The sequence below is a fragment of the Pipra filicauda genome, unplaced genomic scaffold (genome assembly GCF_003945595.2).
Source record: "Pipra filicauda isolate LSUMZ 115617 unplaced genomic scaffold, ASM394559v2 scaffold265_size1292809_pilon, whole genome shotgun sequence".
In the NCBI taxonomy this organism is placed as follows: domain Eukaryota; kingdom Metazoa; phylum Chordata; class Aves; order Passeriformes; family Pipridae; genus Pipra; species Pipra filicauda.
This window is the reverse complement of record NW_024104382.1, coordinates 1,139,581-1,161,199: the sequence shown is the minus strand read 5'-3', so window position 1 is coordinate 1,161,199 and position 21,619 is coordinate 1,139,581. Positions and strand designations below refer to the sequence as shown.

Sequence of the window (21,619 nt, the reverse complement as noted above, 5' to 3'; positions counted from 1 at the left end):
ATGATGCTGTTAATAAAATTGGAAATTATAAAATATTCTTTTAAAATATGAACTATAAGTCAGCTACAAGCAGTTAATGCCGGGAACAGTTCTATATTCATCATCATCATGTATAGTCCACTCCACAGTATTTTCAAATTAAAATGCTTCCTTAATGGTTTTCCAAAGATTAAGGCAACTTGCCTTGTCTCTCTAATTTACAGCCTAAAATCTAAGGTTTGCTTCTTGCATATACTGCAGAAACAACAGGAACTGGAACAGCAAGCCCAACATGCAGAGATCAGAAATTCCTTTGGAAAACGAATTATCAATCATTGAAACATCTATTTATTCCTAAAGAAAAATGGCTTACTATGAGCAACTGAGCATAAAAAAATAACTGATAATACTTGTAACAAAGCCATGTGTGGTAAAACAGTTTTGAAAACAGTACATTCCAACAAATAAATCTGGAGGCGTTGTTAAACAGCTTAACCCAATTCCAAAGTTAGAGCAGATTTGGTAATTATAAACACATCTTGAAATATACATTTGCTCTTTTTTTTTTTAAGGTTCATTAATCCAATGGGAAGTAAGTAAACATATTTGAATATCTTATAACACTGAGTATTCTTAGCCATCCTACTTCATTGACATGTGCACTTTTGTGAAGTCCAGGATTAATCATCTTACCTAATCCCAGGCCCATAAACTCCTCCCCTGCAGAGGCATAGCCCTTAATGCTGCCTTCCCTCTCACGCCCAGAGCCAGACAAATACCGAGTTTTCACGCCAGTTCCTATGAGCTGTGCCAGTTCCAGCTGGCTAATACATTTCAAGATCTACAACCAAAAGAAATTAAACATTGTGTTTCTGGACACTACCATATTTTTATTCCTAACAGATATATATATATATTTAATATTTATAAGCTTCCCAGGTTCTCCAACCTTTAGAACACCTTTGACCCAACCACAGCTTTGAGGTAGCTGAAACATTACCAGTAAAACTAAAAATGAAGTTGAGTGATTCATTCAAGATCAGCCACCATGAATCATTCCAGTACAAGAATAAAATAAACAGTGCCCAAAAATCTAACTTGGACCTCTAACTATTACAGGAAGCCTTTTTATTACTTCTCACAGCATCAAGACTATAAACAACTTGGAGTTGATCTTCTAGAGATTTCAATGTCCATCATTCATCTCTAGAGAGATGGAGAGACTGAATCATTGCAGCCATCACCACTTAAAGTAACGATGGTCCAACCTAGAGTGTAAATGTCCATGATGTCAATCAGCCATCAGCACAAAATTCCCCATCTTTTCCCTCCTCCTCCTCCTCCCCTGCCACGTTTGGCCTGGCACAGGCACCTGGGAGGGTGTGCTCTGAGCCAGGTCCGAGGCACTGTCAGCTGTGGCACCTTTTGGTTCGTACCATGTAGCCCAAGACTAGTGCCAGAGAACATAATGCAGCAGGAATGCCCCTTTCAGCAGCAGCACACATTTAGAGCTCATTAAAAGAGCTCCTGGAAAACAGGCTTTAAAAATACATATGATCCTGATAGCCTCTCCTTACCTATCCCCAACCAAATTACTTCAGCCCTAATTTTTCATGCTCTTAGCTGTAAATGTTGCCAAACACTGCACACAGACAGGTTTGGACCTGTGAACTTGTTTCCATGAACAAGAATACAGTAGTTGACATGCAGAATTCTCTGGAGCCAAATGACATTTTTAATATTGTTTTAAATTCATATCAAACACACCCTCAAAAATTACAGTATTGTCACACAGTCTCTACAGGGTCTTCCAAAAAACCAGCAGTGCATTATGTTTTATATATATGTGTGTGTGTATATGCACACACATTTATATCAAAAATCCCACTAACAATATAATGCACTTCCTCCACATTTTCAGGAGGGTTCTGGGAGCTGATAGAAGAAAAAATATCCTGCAGGTTTTCAAAGGACACCACAGTTTACTATTTAACCTAATCAATATTTACCTCATGCCAAGAATTCCCGAGATAGTTGCCATCTGTGTGAGCAACTGTAATGAGTGTCTTAATGGTATCAATGTTCTTCTGTTTCATTTCTGTAATGCTGGAACTGGCAGTCAACAAGGAAAATCGAGCAAGGGCCTGTACATAAGCATCTCGTTCAAGCTACAAGACAGAGAAACAAACATTGTAATTGAGTCCCTGAAGAAGCAGAGAAAGTACTTTGCCTCCACAATTTTCCTTCCATAGGTAGCTGGCACTGTTAGAACACCTTCCAGCTTAAGGAGAGCATGATGCCAGTTAGCAAACACTCTTAATAGAAGACTCAGCAAGAAAAAGGAAAGCAGAGTTGAAGAAAACTTGATTATATCAAGTTGAAATCTTGAAATCTTTTTACCATTTTTTTATCTCCTGAAATCTTTTACCATTTCAGGAAAGCAGATGAGACAATTCACTTTCTACATATAAGCTGTTATTGATTCTTCACCTGCCTCCCAGAACTCTTAGCAAGCCCCAGGCTAAGTCCGGTACCAACCTGCATTCCAAAGATACAAGCTATCCTAATGGCACAGCGTATTCCTTCCAAACACAGAGATGCAACCTCTGTGTCATCACAGTTCTGCAAGCCAACACTGTAAGCTGCCAGCAATGGAGTCCAGACGAGCTAAAGAGAGGAAGAAAGTAAGTTCAGAAGTCTGTTACGATTTTAGCCCAAAACACTGGGTCACTGAAATCAAATATACCCAAAGAGTCCAGCTGTTGCATTACCAAACCCTTCAGAGCAATTTTTCACTTTTTCCCCCCATGCTTAAAGCTCTTGGTAATGAAGACCCAGTGAGTGGCACTCACTTTGAACATGGGCCTGACGTGGTCCAGGTGAGTGGCGCTGGTGAAAGGCGCCTTGGCGTGGCTCACTGCCTCCATCAGGGCCTTGGCTGTCTTTGCCATCTGCTCCATCTCCAAGTTGTACAACAACCTCCGCTGCTTCTCGTTGGCCACACCTAAGGGGAACACCACCCAGTCACACTGATGCCTTTTTTGTATAAGACCATATTCCCTGTCTTCACACTGAGCATCACAAAACTTTAAATAAAGGTATTTGCAAATGAAACCTAAAGATAAAAAAATCTTTCAGAATGTTAGAAGTCAGGGGGCTGTCCAAGGTTGCAAGCAAGGAATTCCAGGACTAAGAACCACACCCAAACGTAAGACTTTATTCTATACAAAATAACTAATTCAGCCCTTTACTGTATGCCACGTGCTATGACCTAATCATTCCAAGTCAGAGATGCAAAGTCATTCTGCCTGTAGAAATGGATAGAAAATCCTTCATCTTCTTAGCTTCCCATCCCCAAAAACGAAACTAGCCCTCACCAACTTGATAAATAAATTAAAAACTTAGTGTTTCTTTATCCTTATACTAAAGGCTGTAATTTCAATTTTCAAGCAAATTAATTTTCTTCCTATTTTGATTCAGGGAATCTGCAAAAGGGTTCTTCTTACTTGGTTTACTACACTTGGTTGCAATTGCGTATTCTTTTGTCTCTTTCATGGCAATTTTCTTTCCTTCTATTTCTTCATAGATTGTGGATAAATACTCTACTGGCAGGTCTTTACTGTCATTGATTCCTCGATTCATTTTAATGTACTGCTCCTTTGTCATTTTATTTTTTACCTGTAAAAAAGAATGGAAATTGGATATCAGATTTTGAATGCAAGTTTCAGGGAGACTCTAGAAGTTTAGGCTTTTTAAATTCCTACCTGTGGACTGTGCAAGTCTGTAGTCAGCATTATAATGGAGTATGCCAAAACATAAGCAGTGTCAGCACTAGCAAATAGTGTTTGCCTGAGGGAGGAAAAAACAAAAGAGGTTTACAGAGCCTCAATTCCTCAATCTATTAGCTCTAGTTCTACATGCAAGAAGAATATGCAGAAGTGCTCTGGATTCAACCAAAGTTCTAACAGAGCCTGAAGCCAGCAGTTAGAAACACCTCAAGCCCCAAATGGTTTAAAATGCAAATAAAAAGGAAAAAAAAAAAAGCATCATCTCTACAATACCAAAAACTAGTGGTGACCAAGATTTTCAAGTACATTCCCTAAAGATTATACATTATCCTTCTTTGGGTAATCCCACAAAAGTTACAGGACAGGTTATTTTTCACTCCCAGGGTTTCATAAAGAATGACAAAACCAGCCCAGTGATGTACCACCTGGACTAAGGAATGGGAATCAATTAAGCCAGACACGGAGCTAAACTTCAGTGCTAGTTTATCACATCAGGAACAATAGCAACGTTGCCTATTTGGTATCAAATAACATATACACGCTTTGTTCCACATCTGACGGGCAAGCAAAAACATTGTAATGTCATATTAGCTGTTTATGTCATGAATTTTTAATTTTAGCAATTGCTTCTACTGTTTTTTCTGCTTGACTGATCTACATTTGTTTAAAAATGGAACAGCTAGTACAGAGACAATTTAACAAACTTAAGGCTTCCCTCTTCCAGTAATTCCTTCTGGTAAATCCTTTCCAGCAACAGGGTTTAAAGAAATGCCAGGATCAGTATACTTCCTATCCAAAGTTTCCATCTTGCCCAGCTGCTGAGGAGGTTCAGCACCAGGATCAGCAGCAAGACATGCTCCTCACACAAGCCTGGTTTGTCCCTAAGGGCCACAAACAGCACAGCAGGGAATGTTCTTCAGGCATTTGTCCAACACAAAGGTTTGAATTACCGTTGGTTGCACTCAATGTATCTAGCAGCAAACTTCTCCATTAATCTATCGATCTTCTGGGCTTCGCCTGGCAGACGAAAACCTTCCAGAAATATACGCAGAGCAGAGACAAAGTCTTTTCCACAGAAATCAAGCTGGTCTACATAGGCATACATCACTTCCTTGTTAAACTTGTTGCTTTCCCCAAGAAACTCCCCTACTTGAGTCTAAAAACACAAGAGACAGTTATTACTGTGCAATCCAACTGCCAGCTTTGTAAGAAGGTTTCTAGCCCAAGAGTTGCACAGCTCAGTTGTGTAAGGCTGACACGCGTCGCTGAGTGGGCAGAGCAGCCCTGGGAGGGGTGGCAAGAGAGACTAAGGGCAGTGGATGTGCCCTTAGTCTGCATAGTCCTGCTTCCCTCACTTCCAAGGGCAAGATCTGCATTACTGCAGAGCCAAGCAAAGCTGAACTGTGCCTGGGTTCACACACAGCTTTGCAGTACACGATACTTCAGTGCTGGGAAGGTGCTGCTAACGCAGGGACAGATGAAATGCACGTTCCATTCATGGGGAACCCTCCAGCACATTATTGTAACACAATACTTTACTGGAAAGCCTGGGACAGCAAGTAAACAGTAAGGAACTTTGGCATTAAGTGTCTCCATGAGAAGCCTTGCATGTTCAGTTCTCTATTACTAAGATAGGCACTACAGAGAGGGTGCACACAGACAGCAGGGGCAGGGGAGAAAGTACTAGGGGCAAGTGTGTTCATTATCTCATGCTGCAGTAATCTTACAGAACAGAGGCGTTCCTCTTGGTGTAAGAATTGTGCCAGGTCCTCAGCTGTAGTGCCAAGCATCCCCTGCTCCTGTAGATACTGTATTCCCCTCTTCGGTTTTTTATTAAACCTATTCAGACAAAAACATGGGGAAATTGAGACATACATTAAAAATATCACAGCCTATAAAATTTCAGTTTTACAGAGCCCTTATAAACCAAAGATTCTGTGCTGTAGCTCCATGTCTTTTGTTTCTAGTTAGAAAAGAAGTCAAAGAATGTGCAACAAATCTATTACCTATATCACACTACAGGCTCTATTTCTTAAGGTACATTCAGTTGCTGATAACCTTTTAAGTTATTGCTGAAAAACTCACTTAAAAATTGACCTTTCTGAAATGTTAAAAATTAGAGACTTTATGCAAAACATAAAAATGTCGCTGTTCGAGACCTCCTTCTCGCATTTACAGACATGAAGATCTTCAAATTAATAAAAAAGAAGTAAAGCATAGCCAGGCAATGATTCTCCAAACTCTATTTCAATAAAAGACAACAAGTGGTGTAAGATCTGTAAGATAATCCTGCCCCTCAAACCAATTTCTCTCTAGGCATACACACTTCTGTGCAGCTGAGCCAGCAGAAAGGAAAGCTGTGAAAACACCTTCCACTCCACCCATGATTTTATGTAATTCCTTTTAACTACAACAGCCTCCAGCACTGGTTTCTGACAGCAGCAGGCAAGAGTCTTCAGCATTAAAATCAATTTGTAAGTGTTCCTACAGGTATGACTGTGTGAGACCATAAGAAACAATATGGTTGTACACGTTTTTTTACTAGTAAACTTTAATTTTCCTGTCATACTGGGCTTACAGTTCTATCCCATGTTCAATTATTTCCTTTTGTTGCTTGATGACTTCAAATTGCTCCGGGTCATCCGGGACAGCAGTCTGAGTACCAACACTTCCAACTCCTGAGGACACGGTGGAGTCCAAGGAACTGACACTACTCCGTCTCCCTCCACTCTCCAGGCATTTACCTTCAGCCATTTCCTGTTCAGATGGTTTGTATGAACCTGTTTATAAACAAGGCAAGATTTAAGTTTTCCTGTTCAGTCCAGAGCTTTTAATTATAGAACTTTTTAGCAGAAATCTATGAGTCTAATATTCTCATTTTACCATGTGCACATTTTGGCCGTCTGCACGACATGAAGATGCTCTATCGACACAATTCCAAAATAATCCAGCCAAAGGCAGAAGAGCAACAGAAGCTACAGAGAAATTCCTGCACTTCAGTTTAGTTCCTGCAAGATTGATCACATGTCTTGCTCTGCACAAGCTTTCATAGTGTAGACAAGGGCCTGGCTAAAGCTCATCAACAGAACCTGGTTATTTGAACCAGACCCGTGGAGAGTCAGTTACTGCAGCAGCATTAACAACTGTTGGTGAAATACTTCACTTGTATAAACAAATTGTTATGTACAAACCTGGCATCCACACTTCTGAACAGCTTCTAAGCACTGAACAAACACAAGGACAAACTGATGAGACAAATTAGTCTCTCCATAAGGAAACAATCTTACCCAAGCCAGTCTGGTGATTGGGATTCACATAAAGGTCTTTGCTCCATTCTACCATACATTTCAAAATGGAAACCAAACATTCAAGTCCTTTTTTCCTCAGGCTGAGCTCCTAAAACATGAAGAAAAATAATAATAAAATAAAAACCGAAACCAAACCACAAACAGTGCTGGAAACAGTCTCTACACCAATCTCCCTCTAAGGATTGGGAAAGTATTATCTTAAAAGTAAAATACTTCTGGTGGAGATATGGCACAAAGTCTGTGCAAAGCAAACCCAAGATGAAGGTACTGCTGGTTCATAAGCCCCAGAAGGGAAGTTGTTTGAGTGAGGCAGAGGAAGGCTTGTTTGGTTCTCTTTGCCATAGCAGTCCAGCCAGAGAGCCCAGAACCAGTGCTCACAGCAAACCAGGGCACTGCTTCAGCATCCAACAGCAAATTGGCAAACTAATAAAACGTGAGTACCATGAGTAGGTTACAGACAACAGGAACCACTGGTGGTATCAGTAGGGACACAGAGACAACACTGCTTATGAAACAACAGTACCTTATCTTCCAAGCTGTTCTCCTTACCTGTAAAGGTGTCATGCCCAACTCATGCCCACTTCGTCCCTGTGCAATTTTGGACAAATCATTCACCAGGCGCTCAAAAATATTAGCAGCGTTTAAATCACAGTCATAGTTCACATAAATATCCACTACACACTGGGCATCTTGAAAATAAAGAAAACACAAGTATTAGCATTCAGTGAAATAGCATTTTTTAAAGGAATCAGCCAGTTGGAGCAGGCAGTGTGGATGAATCCAGACACTTAACCCAAGCACTCTGGGATCAAATTCAAATTTTCACACTTTAACATTATATGTGGCATTTGTCTTCAAAATAATTCTCATCTGCTGCCAGAGAAAGTGATTGTTTCTCACAGTGGAAATACCTGCACAAATTCTAGTTAAAGTCTGAATCACCATCCATTTGTGTTCAAAGGAACTTGAAGAAGTCTCTAGAATATTCAGGAAGATCTCTTTGAAGAACACCTGCAAAATAAATAAGGTAAAGGACTTGATAATATGAAACTTATTAGAATGATGTCAAATGTACAAATTAATTTCTGTTCAGTAATTCCCCTTGAAGAGGATCCTTTCATGCATATTAGGATTTAAATACAGTAGCAATGTACTAGTTCATTAAGCAAACCAAACTAAGACATTAACTTGTAAGTTCCAGCCTACTGCAGTATTTAAATGTGAGAACTAGAGCATATGGAAATTATAAAGTCTCTCACCTCAATCTGCATTTTTAAATGGGTCTTAAAATTCGAAAGCAGCGTGAGAAAGATGGCGAGAGAGAGCTCAAACACGTCAGGAACAGAAGAGACTCCGTTTTTAGATAATGCTACACAAAGATATTGCTTGATTGCATTGATGAACATTTCGTGTGTCCTGAAAACCGGACCCGCGTTCTGCAGCACCGACAGGAGCAGCTGCAGAGACACGACCTTGGAGCGCAACTCATGGGATCTAGGAAAAATTAAATGTATTTTTATATTTCTGAGTACATGCCTGTATTCAACATGAGCACTCTAGCATTTCTTCCATGCTATTTTAATTCGCTTCAGTGTGGGGGGCAAGAGGGGTGGAAATCAGCCTGCAACTGATTTTTGAACATCCACCACCTTAATTTGGGAATTTTTCAGGAATATTAACATCTTGGACTAGCATACTTGAATATCTGCTTTACTATACAGCAGCTTCTTAACTGTGTCCAAAAGCTACCTGGACAGGACAGTGTAATAAATACAGCCTCATTACTTGGGGTCTGGTGGTCCATCCCCGAGCGGTTTCATGGAGAGCTTGCACAACGACCTGAACACAAGGAAGGCATCCTTTTGAAGAACATGGGAAAATCTGGCAGCAGCTTGATGTCCAGATACATCTGTTTCCTTGAGAGCAAGAAACACAACACAGATCTTCAGTGAGACAAAGGAACAGAGCGATTACGAGATTCTACAGCTCCCCTGAGAATCAGCTACACATCGAAAAAAATGGTACACTTGGCAAACTTTAAGCTAAACCTAAACAGGATTACAAGGGATCTGGATCTTTTCAGACACATTGACTGACTCTTCACCTCTGTCCCCACTCTGTATTAAAATACAACTGACATAATCAATTTTAGGACAGGTGTTTTCAATATATACTTAAATTGCAGTTGTTGCTTCCTTTTTGAACCTGAGCAGGACACACACATGAGAGTTTCTGCCTCTTTTCTACCCCAAAATTCCACTCTATTAGTTGGCACAATAAAAACATCTCTCCTAAATGTACATCAGCATCCCACGAAGTTATTTACCAGATTATCAGTGGAGGAAACAGACTGCCCATCATCTGAAATCCCGTTTGTTTGCACGTTTTCATTGCTAGAGCCAGAAAGAACAGTATCTGCAGTCTCCAGTGCAGGCAGAGCCCTGACTGGTTCTGTTACCTGCTTTTCTTCAGCCACTAAAGGGGAAAAAACGAACACTGATTAAAATCACTCACTGAGCATTTTTTATCCCACAAATTTGTGAAGCTCTACCACCAAGTGGGACAGAAGTAGCACTGGTAAACTAGAAAGTTCCTCAGCTGTCAGCCAAAGAAGAATATTGTGATACAATAAAAACCTGTTCTTGCTGCTGCAGTAGGTGTTCTTGTCAAGATACTTAGTAACAAAAATAACTTTTATAATATGAGAATAAAAGCTTGGCAATACATAAGCAACTATTTTACTTTAGAAGACTGTGCTACCTTTCACAGCTGACTTGACCACATCTTCCAAGATGTCTTTAACCATTTCCTTTCCTCCATCAGTTGTTTCCTCTAATGAAACACATAGAGATAATTTTGAATTTAGTATTTTTGTTTAGGAAGAGGATTAAAAGGAAAAACATGACAGAGGCAGAAGGGTTAACAATTATTTTCTTCAGTAGTTCTCAGTCATACAAAAATACTCATTGATGTTACTCATGTTGTTTAAATCAAAGCACTGATATTTTTAATGCAGTGATTTTGTCATTTGTATGTTACAAACTTTTGGAATATCCCACATTCCTAATTTGGGTGCAGTAGATGCTTATGATACGGTCTTCATAATATGTATTATTTTTACTCCAGGACTTCAATTACCTCAGAGTGATTCTGCCACATCCCACATACCATGACTATACAGTCTTAAGCTCTGCCAGGGGAGGTTCAGGTTGGATATTAAGAAGAAATTTTTTACAGAGAGAGTAATCAGGCATTGGAATGGGCTGCCCAGGGAGGTGGTGGATTCTCCATCCCTGGAGGTTTTTAAGATGAGACTGGATGTGGTATCAGTGCCATGCTCTGGGAACCATGGTAGGGTTGGATTAAGGGTTGGACTTGATGTCTTGGAGGTCTTTTCCAACCCGGTTGATTCTATGATACCATTCTCTTCCTTCCCTTTAGCAACCTAACCAAGTCAAACTCCATTAAAATTCTATATAGACGAAGCACATATAGTTTTACTGGAATTCTAGGGAAAACAGGAGCCTTTCTTCAGTGTTTACAGTGTAGACACGAGCCAAGGATGGCAACACACTGAAGGACTCCTGAGAAGAGCCAAGCATGGTCTGAGCCGGTGACCCCAGCCAGTCACTTCTTCCCCGAGTAGCCTAAAGAGCATCTTCCAGTACAAACTCTGTAACTGGAAGCAACAGACAGGAGCTATTGGTGTTCACCTGGTGCTGCCGGGGCGCGGTCCCGGTCCGGCGGCCCCTCGGGCTCCCCGTTGGCCATTCCCACACCGCCGGGGGCCGCGGCTCTGCCTCCCCGGGAGCTGAGCTGCCCCTGCCCCGGGGACTGGGACCCTGCCGGCACCGCCGGGGACTGCGCCTTCTGCTGAGCCGCCCTCTCTGCTTCCCTGGACTCCTGGACCTTGAAAAACCAACAGGAGAAGGTTCATCTGAGGGAAAACACATCTACGATGACTGATGTTCCTTGGTGAATTCACGTGGCAGCAAGAAACAGTGAAACTATAATCACTTGGCCAGTGATTATATAAATCTATCGGATTAAAAAGATGTACTTCAAGTTTATTTTAAAAGCATCCCATCATTTGATTATCCAATGCCATTTGACAGAAACCACGGTCATCAGCAAAACCTTGAAACCTTGTCACCAGCAGTGAGCGTCACCTTTTATTTTCCATCAGTCAGTGTGCTTCACTGCAGGATTTGACAGCTTTTTTAACATTACAAAGCAACAGATATCCAACTACAGTGACAGACCTATTAAAAATAATAAAAAAGCTTTCTGTCATTTGTCAAGCGTAAACATTTGAGATGAGCAAAAGTTAACAGTTACTTACAGCTTGGTTTTCCATCCGTGTAAAAATGACATTTAACATCTGTGTCAGGGTAGCTTTGGCAGTTGTCTGGTTAATAAGATTTTTACTGGCCAGATAGATGTTGTAGCAGGTTCTAACAGTCTGGAGAATTGTTCCTTCATGGATTTCTATATACGGAGATGTTACTGCAGTGAGGAGAGCCTGGGAAAGTCCATAAGACAGTAAAAATGAAATCTAAGCAAGTAGGCAGCAATGCTCTTCATGCAAGTCTTCAGAATAATCAGTGGGTTTGTTACAAAACACAGGTATCTTTTTCTAAAACTTTATAAGGAACTTGTAGCTCTCTGCAATGGCATTGCAAATCAAAGAAAGTTTAACAGAACTTCCATATATCTCTGGTCTCTCCTGAGCTGTTGTTAAAGGGTTTTATCACAACTGATTTTCTCCTAAGGGAGATATTCCACCTCCAAACAAAAGCTACTATATTCCATAGCTTCATTTCCATGCAAGGACCAATTGGCCTACACTAACATCACATCAGATTACTACAAGTTTCACCAACTTCCAACCTCAGCTGCCCAAGTAGATTTCAGAAGCTGAACACACACCACTGGCACCACTATGCCTTGTAGGGAACATACACTGCACTGTCTGGACAAATGGCTCTGGGAGCAGACAGGCTAGAGCAGCATTCCATGGCACTGCCTCCCAGCTCCAAGGCCCATTGGGGCTGACATCAATTCCCTGGCCTGAGGGAGGTGGGCACTGAGGGCCTGTAAGATGAGTACCAAGCCATCTGCAAGATGGCTCAGCTCAGAAAGAAGGACAAACATTTACAAAACATTCCCTGTGTTCTGCCTCCTCAACAGGAAATCCATTTCCCATATCAACCCTACCCTGTGACAGCCTCCTTGAATGTAGCAGCACATGGGACAGTGTAGGAAACAGAGAATGAATCAAATAAAATACCTTAATTATCTGCAGCTGTACTCCTTCATCTGTTTGAGGACCCTGAAAGCAGTTGCAAATGGTTTCAACTATGCGGTCAATCAGCCGTTTTCCAGGAGCTCCGCTATCTGGAGCGTTGCCAGTGATATGTCCATATGCTATGAGTTTCTAGGTACAAGGAATGCAGTTTAGATGACCATATTGTTAAGAAAAATGCATTTTAGCACAGCATAAAAAGGAAATTTTAGGTAGCATACCTCACTTAACCAGTTTTAACACAAAAACTTAACACCACTTATAGTCTGGCCACCAAATACTTGGACTGTTCACACATCTGGACAAAACAGACTTTAGTAAGTGACACACAAGCTTTTTCCACCCAGACCATTTCTTCATACTATAAAACTAGACAAATTTTTTTTTAACATCAGTCTTTGTTCCTATTCCCAACTGAAGGATTCTGCCCAAGATGTGTAAGAATCTAAAGAGGAACAAGGAAGGCAGATTGCAGAGTCTGACCTCCCATCACATCAGCACCACAAGAAGCACCACGGTGATACTCCTTTCAGAGCATCACAGATGAAGCATCTTTACTGGACAGCGTGAGGATCCCTGAGCCCCAGCAAAGCCTTGCCCTGTGCAGGGCAGGTCATTGCTCATGGCAGGAATACCAACAGCATGTTCCTCCAGCTCACTCTGACCAGGCTGAACCAGACACTTACCTGTAGGCAATCCAGGGAAGTGCTGACAATGCGGGGAGACTTTGACTGGCAGGCCAGCTCAAACGGAAGGAAGTATTTATCTGCTTCGATGAAATTTGCTTTCGGTGGAGCAGCAGTGCCTTCTCTAGGTCAGATAAGAAGAGTTACTCATCTTTCTAAACACGTATGTCAGAACAAACTACACTTTCTCCTTTTCTAAATTTAAAGCTGAAAAAAACACAGCAGCATACAAATGTATCGCAACTTTCTTGCATGTGCTTTCTTAAAGGAAGTTCAATTTTCTTTTAAAATCACACGAACCCCACTTTACATTTATTTATACTCTATGTGATCTTTTTCGTATCTTCTTCAACTTAACTCTCCCCTCACTATACTCCAACACTGTCCCATTATCTGAAATACCAGGGAACTCCTACACAACTGATAAATCCATCCGTTTTATTCAGAATGAATTAAACAGGGCCCATAACAGGAATACTATGCAAATAGAAACACATTTGGGGACCCATTTGCTCATTTTTAATCATAGCACAATGCTGGAAAACTGTTTTAAAATTTGTATTTAGGTCATATTTAAATCAGTGTTCTTGATCTAGGTAATAAAGAGCATATGCTATCAAACAGAGGGTACCTCCTGCTCCTTCTGATTTCCTACCAGACTATACTGAGCCCAGTAAAAGGAAGTGAAAAACTGGCACCTTTTATAAGTTTTGCAATTTTTTCACTGTGAAATTCAGAGGCAGTTATGGCTTGAGTACCCACAGCCACAAACATTGTGTAAGTGGAACATATGGGCCATATGTTCTTGGCAGAAAGATGTGTAAGTGGGTATTCACAAACTCACTGCTGTAACGTATATACACTCTTACATTTCCACCATCCAACTATTTCACTTGCTCTTTCCACACACAGTTTGCAGCAATTAATAATTTACCTTTGCTTTTCCAGCTCACTCTTTATTTCATCTGGAAGGAAGAAAAAAAAAAATCAAACCTCAGTTATCATTATCAATAACACAGTAATAAAGTAAAGCTGTTTCAGGTCACCAGTCTTGCACTTCAGTATTTCCCATTCCTTTCCTGCAACACCTCAGCTTCAGAATGAAAATTACACCTGTTATTGGAAGGTGTATCTCCCAATTTTTATGTTAAAGAAGCTAATTTTTCCATAAATTCTCAACAAAGGGTATTTTTAGAACACTCAGGTATAGTATGCAACTTTTATTGAAGTGCAAGTCCACATCACAGAGAGCTCAGGTCTGCAGAAGCCTTTGAGCCACTGCATAAAACATGAGTTCAATGATCGACATCCCAGTTCCCCGCAGTGCCAACCTGCTTGTCCTGAGCCCCACAACATCAATCAGCTGAACAAGCTCCCAAGAGATAACAAATCCTAAATGCTCTCTGTCCTTTTGCCAGCAGAGATTTTTGGTTTATAAATTACACTTTCAGAGAGCTCTTCATAAAATTAAATACAGGGGAAAAGAAAGTTCCTTCCTCATTTCTCTTCTACACAGCAGCAAATCCCAAAGATCGTAGTATGGCTTTTTGAGGAGTTCTAAGGTATCACCATGATGCATAACACAGACCAGACCTGCACCCTCTGTGAACAGTGACAAACCAATCCCCAAAGCAGCACCCACAGTAAGGCTGCACAGCCTCTGACACCAGCAGGACCCTGTCCATCCCACCCCACAGCACGTGCTGCAAACCTTCCCAACTGGGAACTACCAGGCCTACAAATCTTGTTTCAATGGCAGGTATTAGAAACCCATCGTTCACTCAATATTTGGTCTCCACAGCTCTGCAGAGGTACCATTGTTTTGGGATGAGATGTTCACAGTTGAGTTAAAGTGCAGTTTGTGAACCTCAGTAATTTCTTCTGTCTCAGCAGCACCAATACACAAACCACACTAAGGAACAAGGACTGCAGCAAACACAGACCATGGGGTTTTGCACAGGCCTAGTGCTCAATGAATGGCCCAGGAATTAATCCTCGCAGCATGTGCTGATTTTGTAACATTACTACCCCCATTGGACAGAGGAAATGGAAGCAAAACAGAGAAAACCTGTGTAACTATGAGATGTGAGTGGTAAGCTGCATCCAGGATTAGGACTTGCTATTCCCTCTCCAGATCCACTGTTAGAGAGTCAGTCTGACATCCCCCAGTTCTTGAGGCGTGCAGTGCTGTTACACCAACCAAGGTAACCTTATCCAGTCAGCAAGAGACAAAGGGAAGTGGAAGAGTCACAGGGGCACAGTGTTCCCAGCTCTCATTGAGCCCCTCAGCAAACAACCCTGTCCAGCAGCTTTAGAGGACAGAACCTCTTCACTCTCCAGCCCTGCAGAGCAGAGCCCAGCGCTCAGCCCCAGAGCCTGGGGCTGCAGGATCAGCAGTGACTTTGCACAAAGCCATCCCCTGATACTCCAGGCTTCAGCAACAGAAGGGAGGCTGTTGGTAAGAAATAACCAAGGTTTTCTGCACCAAACAACACCAGTCTTACACAGCACCACTTTGGGACCGCTGCGTTCTTCATTCCAGGGTCCAGTTGCCCTGAGAACAAGGGGACTAGTCAGAAGTTCAGTTCAGTATAATTTGAATTCAGGCCTCTTGATTTTATTAACTTCCCCATCTTTAACACCACATTATGATCCAAAGAGCTACTGAGAAAAGCATATGCTGAAGGACCCACCAATTTATTGCATCCCTATATTGATCTGTCTTATTCTTAGTGCAGCATATTCCCATAGCATGCAGGAACCAGCTCCTTAAAACACTGAATTTTCTGGGTAACTTTACACATTCAGAACACTTAGTCCTGCCTCCAGGTCTTGGCAGAGAAAGACATATTTTAGCTATAGCCAGAATCCCAAGTACAGCAGGATGCTGAGAGCAGCTATAGCACAATTAATGCTGTATTTCAGACACACTGTACAACTAGGGTATACAGAGCTTTTTGAATGATTGCAAAAACTCAAATGAGTTTCTCTTTCTTTCAAAGAGATCACTTTCCCCACATACTGCCTGCTAGCAGAGTAAAAAAAGTCTTGAAACTTCATATAGATTTTAGTCTTAAGGAGACATGATCATGTCCATCTTTACTGGTACTTGTCCCAGATCCCGCATTGGAAAAATATGCAAGAACAACATCCCATATTAGAGCAGCAACAGTTTCACTTCCAGAAATACCCCATTAAAGAAAAAAAAATCTAACCAAAGCATGACCAAGTTGCCCACAATTTTATTATAATAAAGCCTTTTCTAAAGCCATATAAAAACATCTGCACCACAAGAGTATTTTAATTGATAATGTTGGCAGAAAAGAATAAATGAAAGGACAAGAGGAAGCTACAGCCACGCCTCTGCTACTGGTTGCATCAAAATAGTTTGAGAACCTCCACATTTGAAGTTTGTCCACATTTGGTGGGCTGACCACCAGAACTGAGTAAAACAGAAATGGTTGCCTAATTGAAGTCTGCTGCCATGAACAGCTTGCCAAGCCCTGACCAGGCCCCACCAGAAACCAAAGGCCAGCAGCACTCTCCTCCTCCAGTCATGGGAGTAAAGGGCACAGCTCAACTGCCTTCCACATCTACAGAACACAGCCTGAATTTTGGTGAATATCTGGTCACCCCAGCACAATGCTGACCCTTCACTTGGTGCTTTGGGTATTGGGGCTCCCTGCCACTCTCAGGGCATCTCCTCCAGTCACAAACATCTTCAGCCCATGTGCTGCCCACCCAATGCAAGTCCTGCAGCACTCCTACCAGGAACAGAACTGGAATGACAAGAATGGCCTTGCAGCAACTTCTTCCAGAGCTTCTGGCCATAAAAGCAGGAGGAAGCTCACACTGAGTAGCTGCCTTCCTGCAGCAGATGGAGGGTTCAGTTCGCCTGTACTGAAAACTCCCAGTGAAGCGCAGGAGTGAAGGCACAGCCAGGTCTGTACGGTGGGAGCGAGCCAGCCCCTGTGCAGAACATGGCTTGTGCTGGCACAAGGACACAAGCCATGTCCTTCCACAGCCTGGCCAGCAGCAGTGCCAACACAAACACACGGAGCAGCAGCCAAAGCTTCCCTCCCCCAGCCCAGCGGAGCCACTGCATTGCCCAACCCCAGCCTGCCTTCAGCCGAGATCCCAACCCCGCAGTCACTGATCACATCCACCTACAGGGAGCCCTGCAGAAAAGGCTGCCACGAGGAACCCAAACTCTCCTCTGTGCCCCAGCATTCTCCAAACACACTGGCCAAGAGGCTAAATTAGGAAACACAACTTACTTTGGACATCTGTCATTATACCCAGAGACTTCTTAAACACACAACCTGATTCCCAAGTGAAGGCATGGTTGAAAAGATGATTTTTTTCAAATCTCATTAACAAGCTAACTAAACAAATTCTGTTGTTTACAAAGCTCAAAGATATGTATGTGGAGCTGCCCAGGCAATCAAAGAAGGCCACAGAGCCAGGCTGGCTGCACAGTGTGTCATTAAAAGCAGCTTTAGTAGGTCAAGAGTAATAGTTTACGTGAGAGACCCAGGTGCACAATTAGCATTAGCCCAAAGTGAACTGCTGTGACACACTGTCCGTGTTCCACTGCACATTTTTCAGGACAGTTTCAGTAGGTTTACTAAGAATCGTGTGCACCAAGATCTCCATGTAAATGCTTATTAAGCAACTATTTTTATACAATACAATGGCTGTCTGTTGAAAACAAGTTTTCTTAAAACACAGTTTTCTAAAGCAAAGCAGAACAGCTTCTCTGTTTATAATCCTCCATTTTTCCCAATCTCTCCTGAGGCTTACAGGCACTACTAGAACAGGAGACAACCGTTACACCTACTGATGAAGCAAGAGACTGAATGAAGGAATCTATTCAAACTCTGCTTACTCAACATTAACACTGTGTGTTTCAAAGGAGGGGGTGGAAGGGGAGGAAAAAAAAAAAACCCTTCAAAAAACCACCACTGGGAACTGGTTTTATTCCTTTTCTTCCACGCTTCTTCTGTTTATGTCCTACTTGAGCCTACCTTACTTCTGATTTCTACAAGGTCACGAGGTTATTCTGCAGTCCAAAACTGCACAGTATTAGTCCAGTGAAGGGTTGAACTACTGGGAAAAAAAGGTTAAGAACAGTTTAAATTTAGAACTATTAAAACAGATGAAAATTAGAATGAAAGAACACCTGTATTTCCTACATAAGAAAGACATCGACATTCAGGAGTGATTTGCTTGAGTTCTCAGGAGTTGAACACATTCGAACCAATAGAGAACTCATGTAAGAAAACAAGAACATCATTCCCACAGTTAGAAATCTATTCCTCTCTTAGCAGACAACAAATTTAAAGCACAGGTAAGCAACAGAAACACTCCTGCAGTAACACCATAGCAGAAACTCTGTTTGCAGGTTAATTTCTATTATGCAGCTGTACAATAAACTCGTTTCTCTCTATTTGGAAAAAAGGAATTCATCCTAGACTTCCCTAGGACCAGGAGCAGATACCATTGGCACGTGCCCCGTGCCTGTGTTGCCTGGTTTATAACTGGTACAATGCCTCAGGGCTCCAACAAAAAACAACATTGCACAAATAAGACTGCACAGCAAATGGAACTTAGGAAGAGGTAGAAATGGATTATTCAAAGCATGACTTGGAGTAAAGTGCAGCAGACAGCAGCTGACACAGTGACCGCTTTCATAAAGTAACTTTACATTTCTCTCAAATTGAATTGTTTTTCCGCAGCATTAACTGCACTTTTTACTATTATTCACAACACTGAACCTTTTCATCCTTAGCAGTTTGTGTAGGTTACAAAGTTTGGCCTGAATTCTTCAGACTGCAAGTAATGTTCTTCCCACATCTCCTCACATATTTACTATTGCACAGGGCTTGATAATTAAGTTGATGCTTTTGAAACTGAAGTCACAGTCTTAGGTAATATCAAGCATAAGCTTAATTAAAATTAAGTATATGGAATAAAACTGATTTTTCACTTGAATTTAAAAAAAAAAGGCTTAACCTAAATAGAATAATGTTTGGCAAAAAAAGCACATGTAAATAAAAGAAACCACATTCCTGTTGGTAACCTAAAAGGATTAAATAAATATTCACCAAATATAACAGAGGTCCTTCTGTACAGTAATTGAGGCCCTGCTAGGGCAGGACAGTTGGTCAACACAAGGTTATCTCTTCATGCTGACCTCTGCTTTAGCCCAGAAAAGCATGTGGGGCTTTTTTTTCAAAGAAGATTAGCAAAAAAAATGTCCGTCAGCACCAGCACTAATTCCCCTCAAACACACTGTACCTTAAAACATGCAGGCATGGAATAGTCATAATCCAACAAGCAGCTATTGCACAACGCTCCTCCCAAAATCATCCTCTGCGATGTGTTAGCAAACATGGACCTTCACTGGGCATCTTACAAGGAAGTTTCCTTTCTCAACCTCTAAATACGTTCACATAGCAGCAAAACAGGTTCTCTATCCCATAAATGGGTTTGATGCATTTGGGGGGAGTTGGAAAAGGAATTCATTAGGAAAAGGAGCCTCTAACCTCCAGGGCACACGTGCTATTCTCTTGCTCACAAAGTCAACTCTAAATAACAATAAAAGACACCCTTCTCTGTGGTTACCTTTCTCTGGATATACTGTCACTACAGCTCCTACAGATCTCCTGTCAGGAAGGATTGCAGGGAAGGAGATAAAAACGACAGTTTCTTTGAGCTCACTCTCACAGTGCCTGGGACAGAACTTGCATCTGCCCAGTCTCCTTACACACCCAACCTGTCTTTTCTTCTGTCCTGGCTACACTAAATGTTCCCAGTTTAAAGGAAAATATTGACAGGAAGCAACCAAAACTGTAAGAGAGATGTCACCTTCACCAACTAAAAAAGGCCACAGAGAACTCCAGCTGCAGAGCTCTACTACTCTGCCCAGCTCCTCTTCCTGACACAGTGTTTTCAGAGCTGCTAACACAGAGACCTTTACATCAGCTCGTACTTGCAGAGGATTTCAGGACCAGTCCACTAACTTCACAAAAAGTGTTTCCAGCTGGGCAAACATCACAGACATTGTATGTACGTGGCCACACAGCTAACAGTCCTTAGCCGGTCCGACCTCGAGCCGGAGATCAGAGGTCAGGAGATTTACCAGCCCTGGAAGCTCTGGGACACCGTAAGCCGAGGGCCTCAAAGACTCTATTTCCCAGTCTGAAATGAATTTTCTCAAAACTGAAGTGGCAAGCCCAAATCCCTCCTGCTTCACGGCGAGGCCAGAACTCCATTAAACGGGTACTTGGGGATTTTTTTTCCCCTTGTATTTGCAAGTCCTCTCTTGGAGAGAGAGCTCCCCCCCCCGCTCCAAAGTCCCGACGGGACCCGCCCCGGGCGGACAAGGCCCGTTCCCCGCCCGCGGCCGTGCCCGTGTCCCTGCACGGGCCGGGCCGGGCCGGGCCGGGTAGACTCACCCAGCGCCACCTGGCAGGCTCTCCGCAGCTGCCCGTGCGGCGGCCGCTTCGCCTCCTTCTCCGCCAGAATCTTCTCCAGGGCCCGCGACACGAACATGCTCTTGGTGCGGGCGTCCTGCTCGCGGGCCGGGGGCTGCATGGCGGGGCGGGGCGGTTCCGGCGGGGCCGGGAGCGGGGGCAGGGGCCGCGAATAAGGCCCGGGCCGGCGCTCAAGGCCCGCGGCACCTCCCGGAAGAGACGCGCCCCCCTCAGCGGCCGCGCCGCCGCCACGGCGCCGCCATGTTGGCACCGTCACGTGACTCGGGACACCCCAGCCGGGGCCGCGGGGCCGGGGCGGTTCGGGGCGGGGCCAGGAGGGGGGCGGGGCCAGGGGCGGGGCCGGGGTCGTGCGGGCGGGGGTTCGGTCGCTGTCAGGTCCCCTCAGTTCCCGTCACGTCCCTTCGGGCCCTCTCAGTTCCCTCAGTTCCCCCCCCTCAGTGCCCTCAGCCCACCTCAGGTCCCTCAGTCCCCTCAGATCCCCCTCAGTCCCCTCAGATCCCACTCAGGCCCCCTCACGTCCTCTCGGTCCCCCTCAGGTCCCCTCCGTCCCCCTCAGGTCCCCTCCGGTCCCGCCGTGCCCGGCCCCCGTGTCAGTCCCGAGCATAGCAAGAGCATGCAGGTGAAACACCCAAAGTCGTGCCTTAAAGAGGAATCACTGAACACTAAATTCTCAGTTCCAGGAATTAAGTCTCCTTTAATAATCTTATACCTGATTGCATGTTCTCCCTTTACCCTTTGCCCACGTCGTAGGACGCCTTACACCAGAAGCGTGGACACTGAAAGCCAAACAAACGGTGACTTTGAAGTACAAACTGGGGCAATAATCTGTATTTGCTCCCCTGACCCCTCCACGCTCCATAACCAGTACTAGCAAATGCTCCAAACACTTGTGCAAAGCATTAGTTTAGTATTATTTCCCAGTGAAAATTGGCAGGTGCTTTGTGATCACCTCGTTCACACAGAGCTGAGGACTCCAGCTGCCTGGAAAAATAGGAGTTAGAGGATGGGAAATCAGGAATTGCAACAGGGCTGGATAAGCAGCAGGGAAGGGCCT

The 21,619-nt window shown here is 43.1% G+C and overlaps 1 protein-coding gene across 3 annotated transcripts in view; it reads right to left on the bottom strand.

Moving 5' to 3' along the window:
* Window positions 1-20,797, bottom strand: part of ARFGEF2 (ADP ribosylation factor guanine nucleotide exchange factor 2) — a 31,366-nt gene extending 10,569 nt beyond the window's left edge. For 2 of the 3 annotated variants that reach the window (XM_027751872.2, XM_039382338.1), the window contains exons 1-22: window positions 20,527-20,797; window positions 14,001-14,031; window positions 13,067-13,190; window positions 12,366-12,512; window positions 11,418-11,597; window positions 10,789-10,984; window positions 9,836-9,907; window positions 9,402-9,550; window positions 8,861-8,991; window positions 8,335-8,569; window positions 7,987-8,086; window positions 7,625-7,764; window positions 7,055-7,163; window positions 6,346-6,547; window positions 5,495-5,606; window positions 4,718-4,923; window positions 3,744-3,828; window positions 3,486-3,657; window positions 2,832-2,983; window positions 2,518-2,646; window positions 1,989-2,147; window positions 673-820 (exon numbers count right to left, since the gene is read on the bottom strand). In XM_027751872.2, the coding sequence (XP_027607673.1) occupies window positions 673-820; window positions 1,989-2,147; window positions 2,518-2,646; window positions 2,832-2,983; window positions 3,486-3,657; window positions 3,744-3,828; window positions 4,718-4,923; window positions 5,495-5,606; window positions 6,346-6,547; window positions 7,055-7,163; window positions 7,625-7,764; window positions 7,987-8,086; window positions 8,335-8,569; window positions 8,861-8,991; window positions 9,402-9,550; window positions 9,836-9,907; window positions 10,789-10,984; window positions 11,418-11,597; window positions 12,366-12,512; window positions 13,067-13,190; window positions 14,001-14,031; window positions 20,527-20,665 (3,118 nt within the window). In that variant the 5' untranslated portion in view covers window positions 20,666-20,797. The remainder of the gene's footprint in view (window positions 1-672; window positions 821-1,988; window positions 2,148-2,517; window positions 2,647-2,831; window positions 2,984-3,485; window positions 3,658-3,743; window positions 3,829-4,717; window positions 4,924-5,494; window positions 5,607-6,345; window positions 6,548-7,054; window positions 7,164-7,624; window positions 7,765-7,986; window positions 8,087-8,334; window positions 8,570-8,860; window positions 8,992-9,401; window positions 9,551-9,835; window positions 9,908-10,788; window positions 10,985-11,417; window positions 11,598-12,365; window positions 12,513-13,066; window positions 13,191-14,000; window positions 14,032-20,526) is intronic. The other variant, XM_027751873.2, reaches the window with a different exon arrangement.
* Window positions 20,798-21,619: the final 822 nt, after the last annotated feature.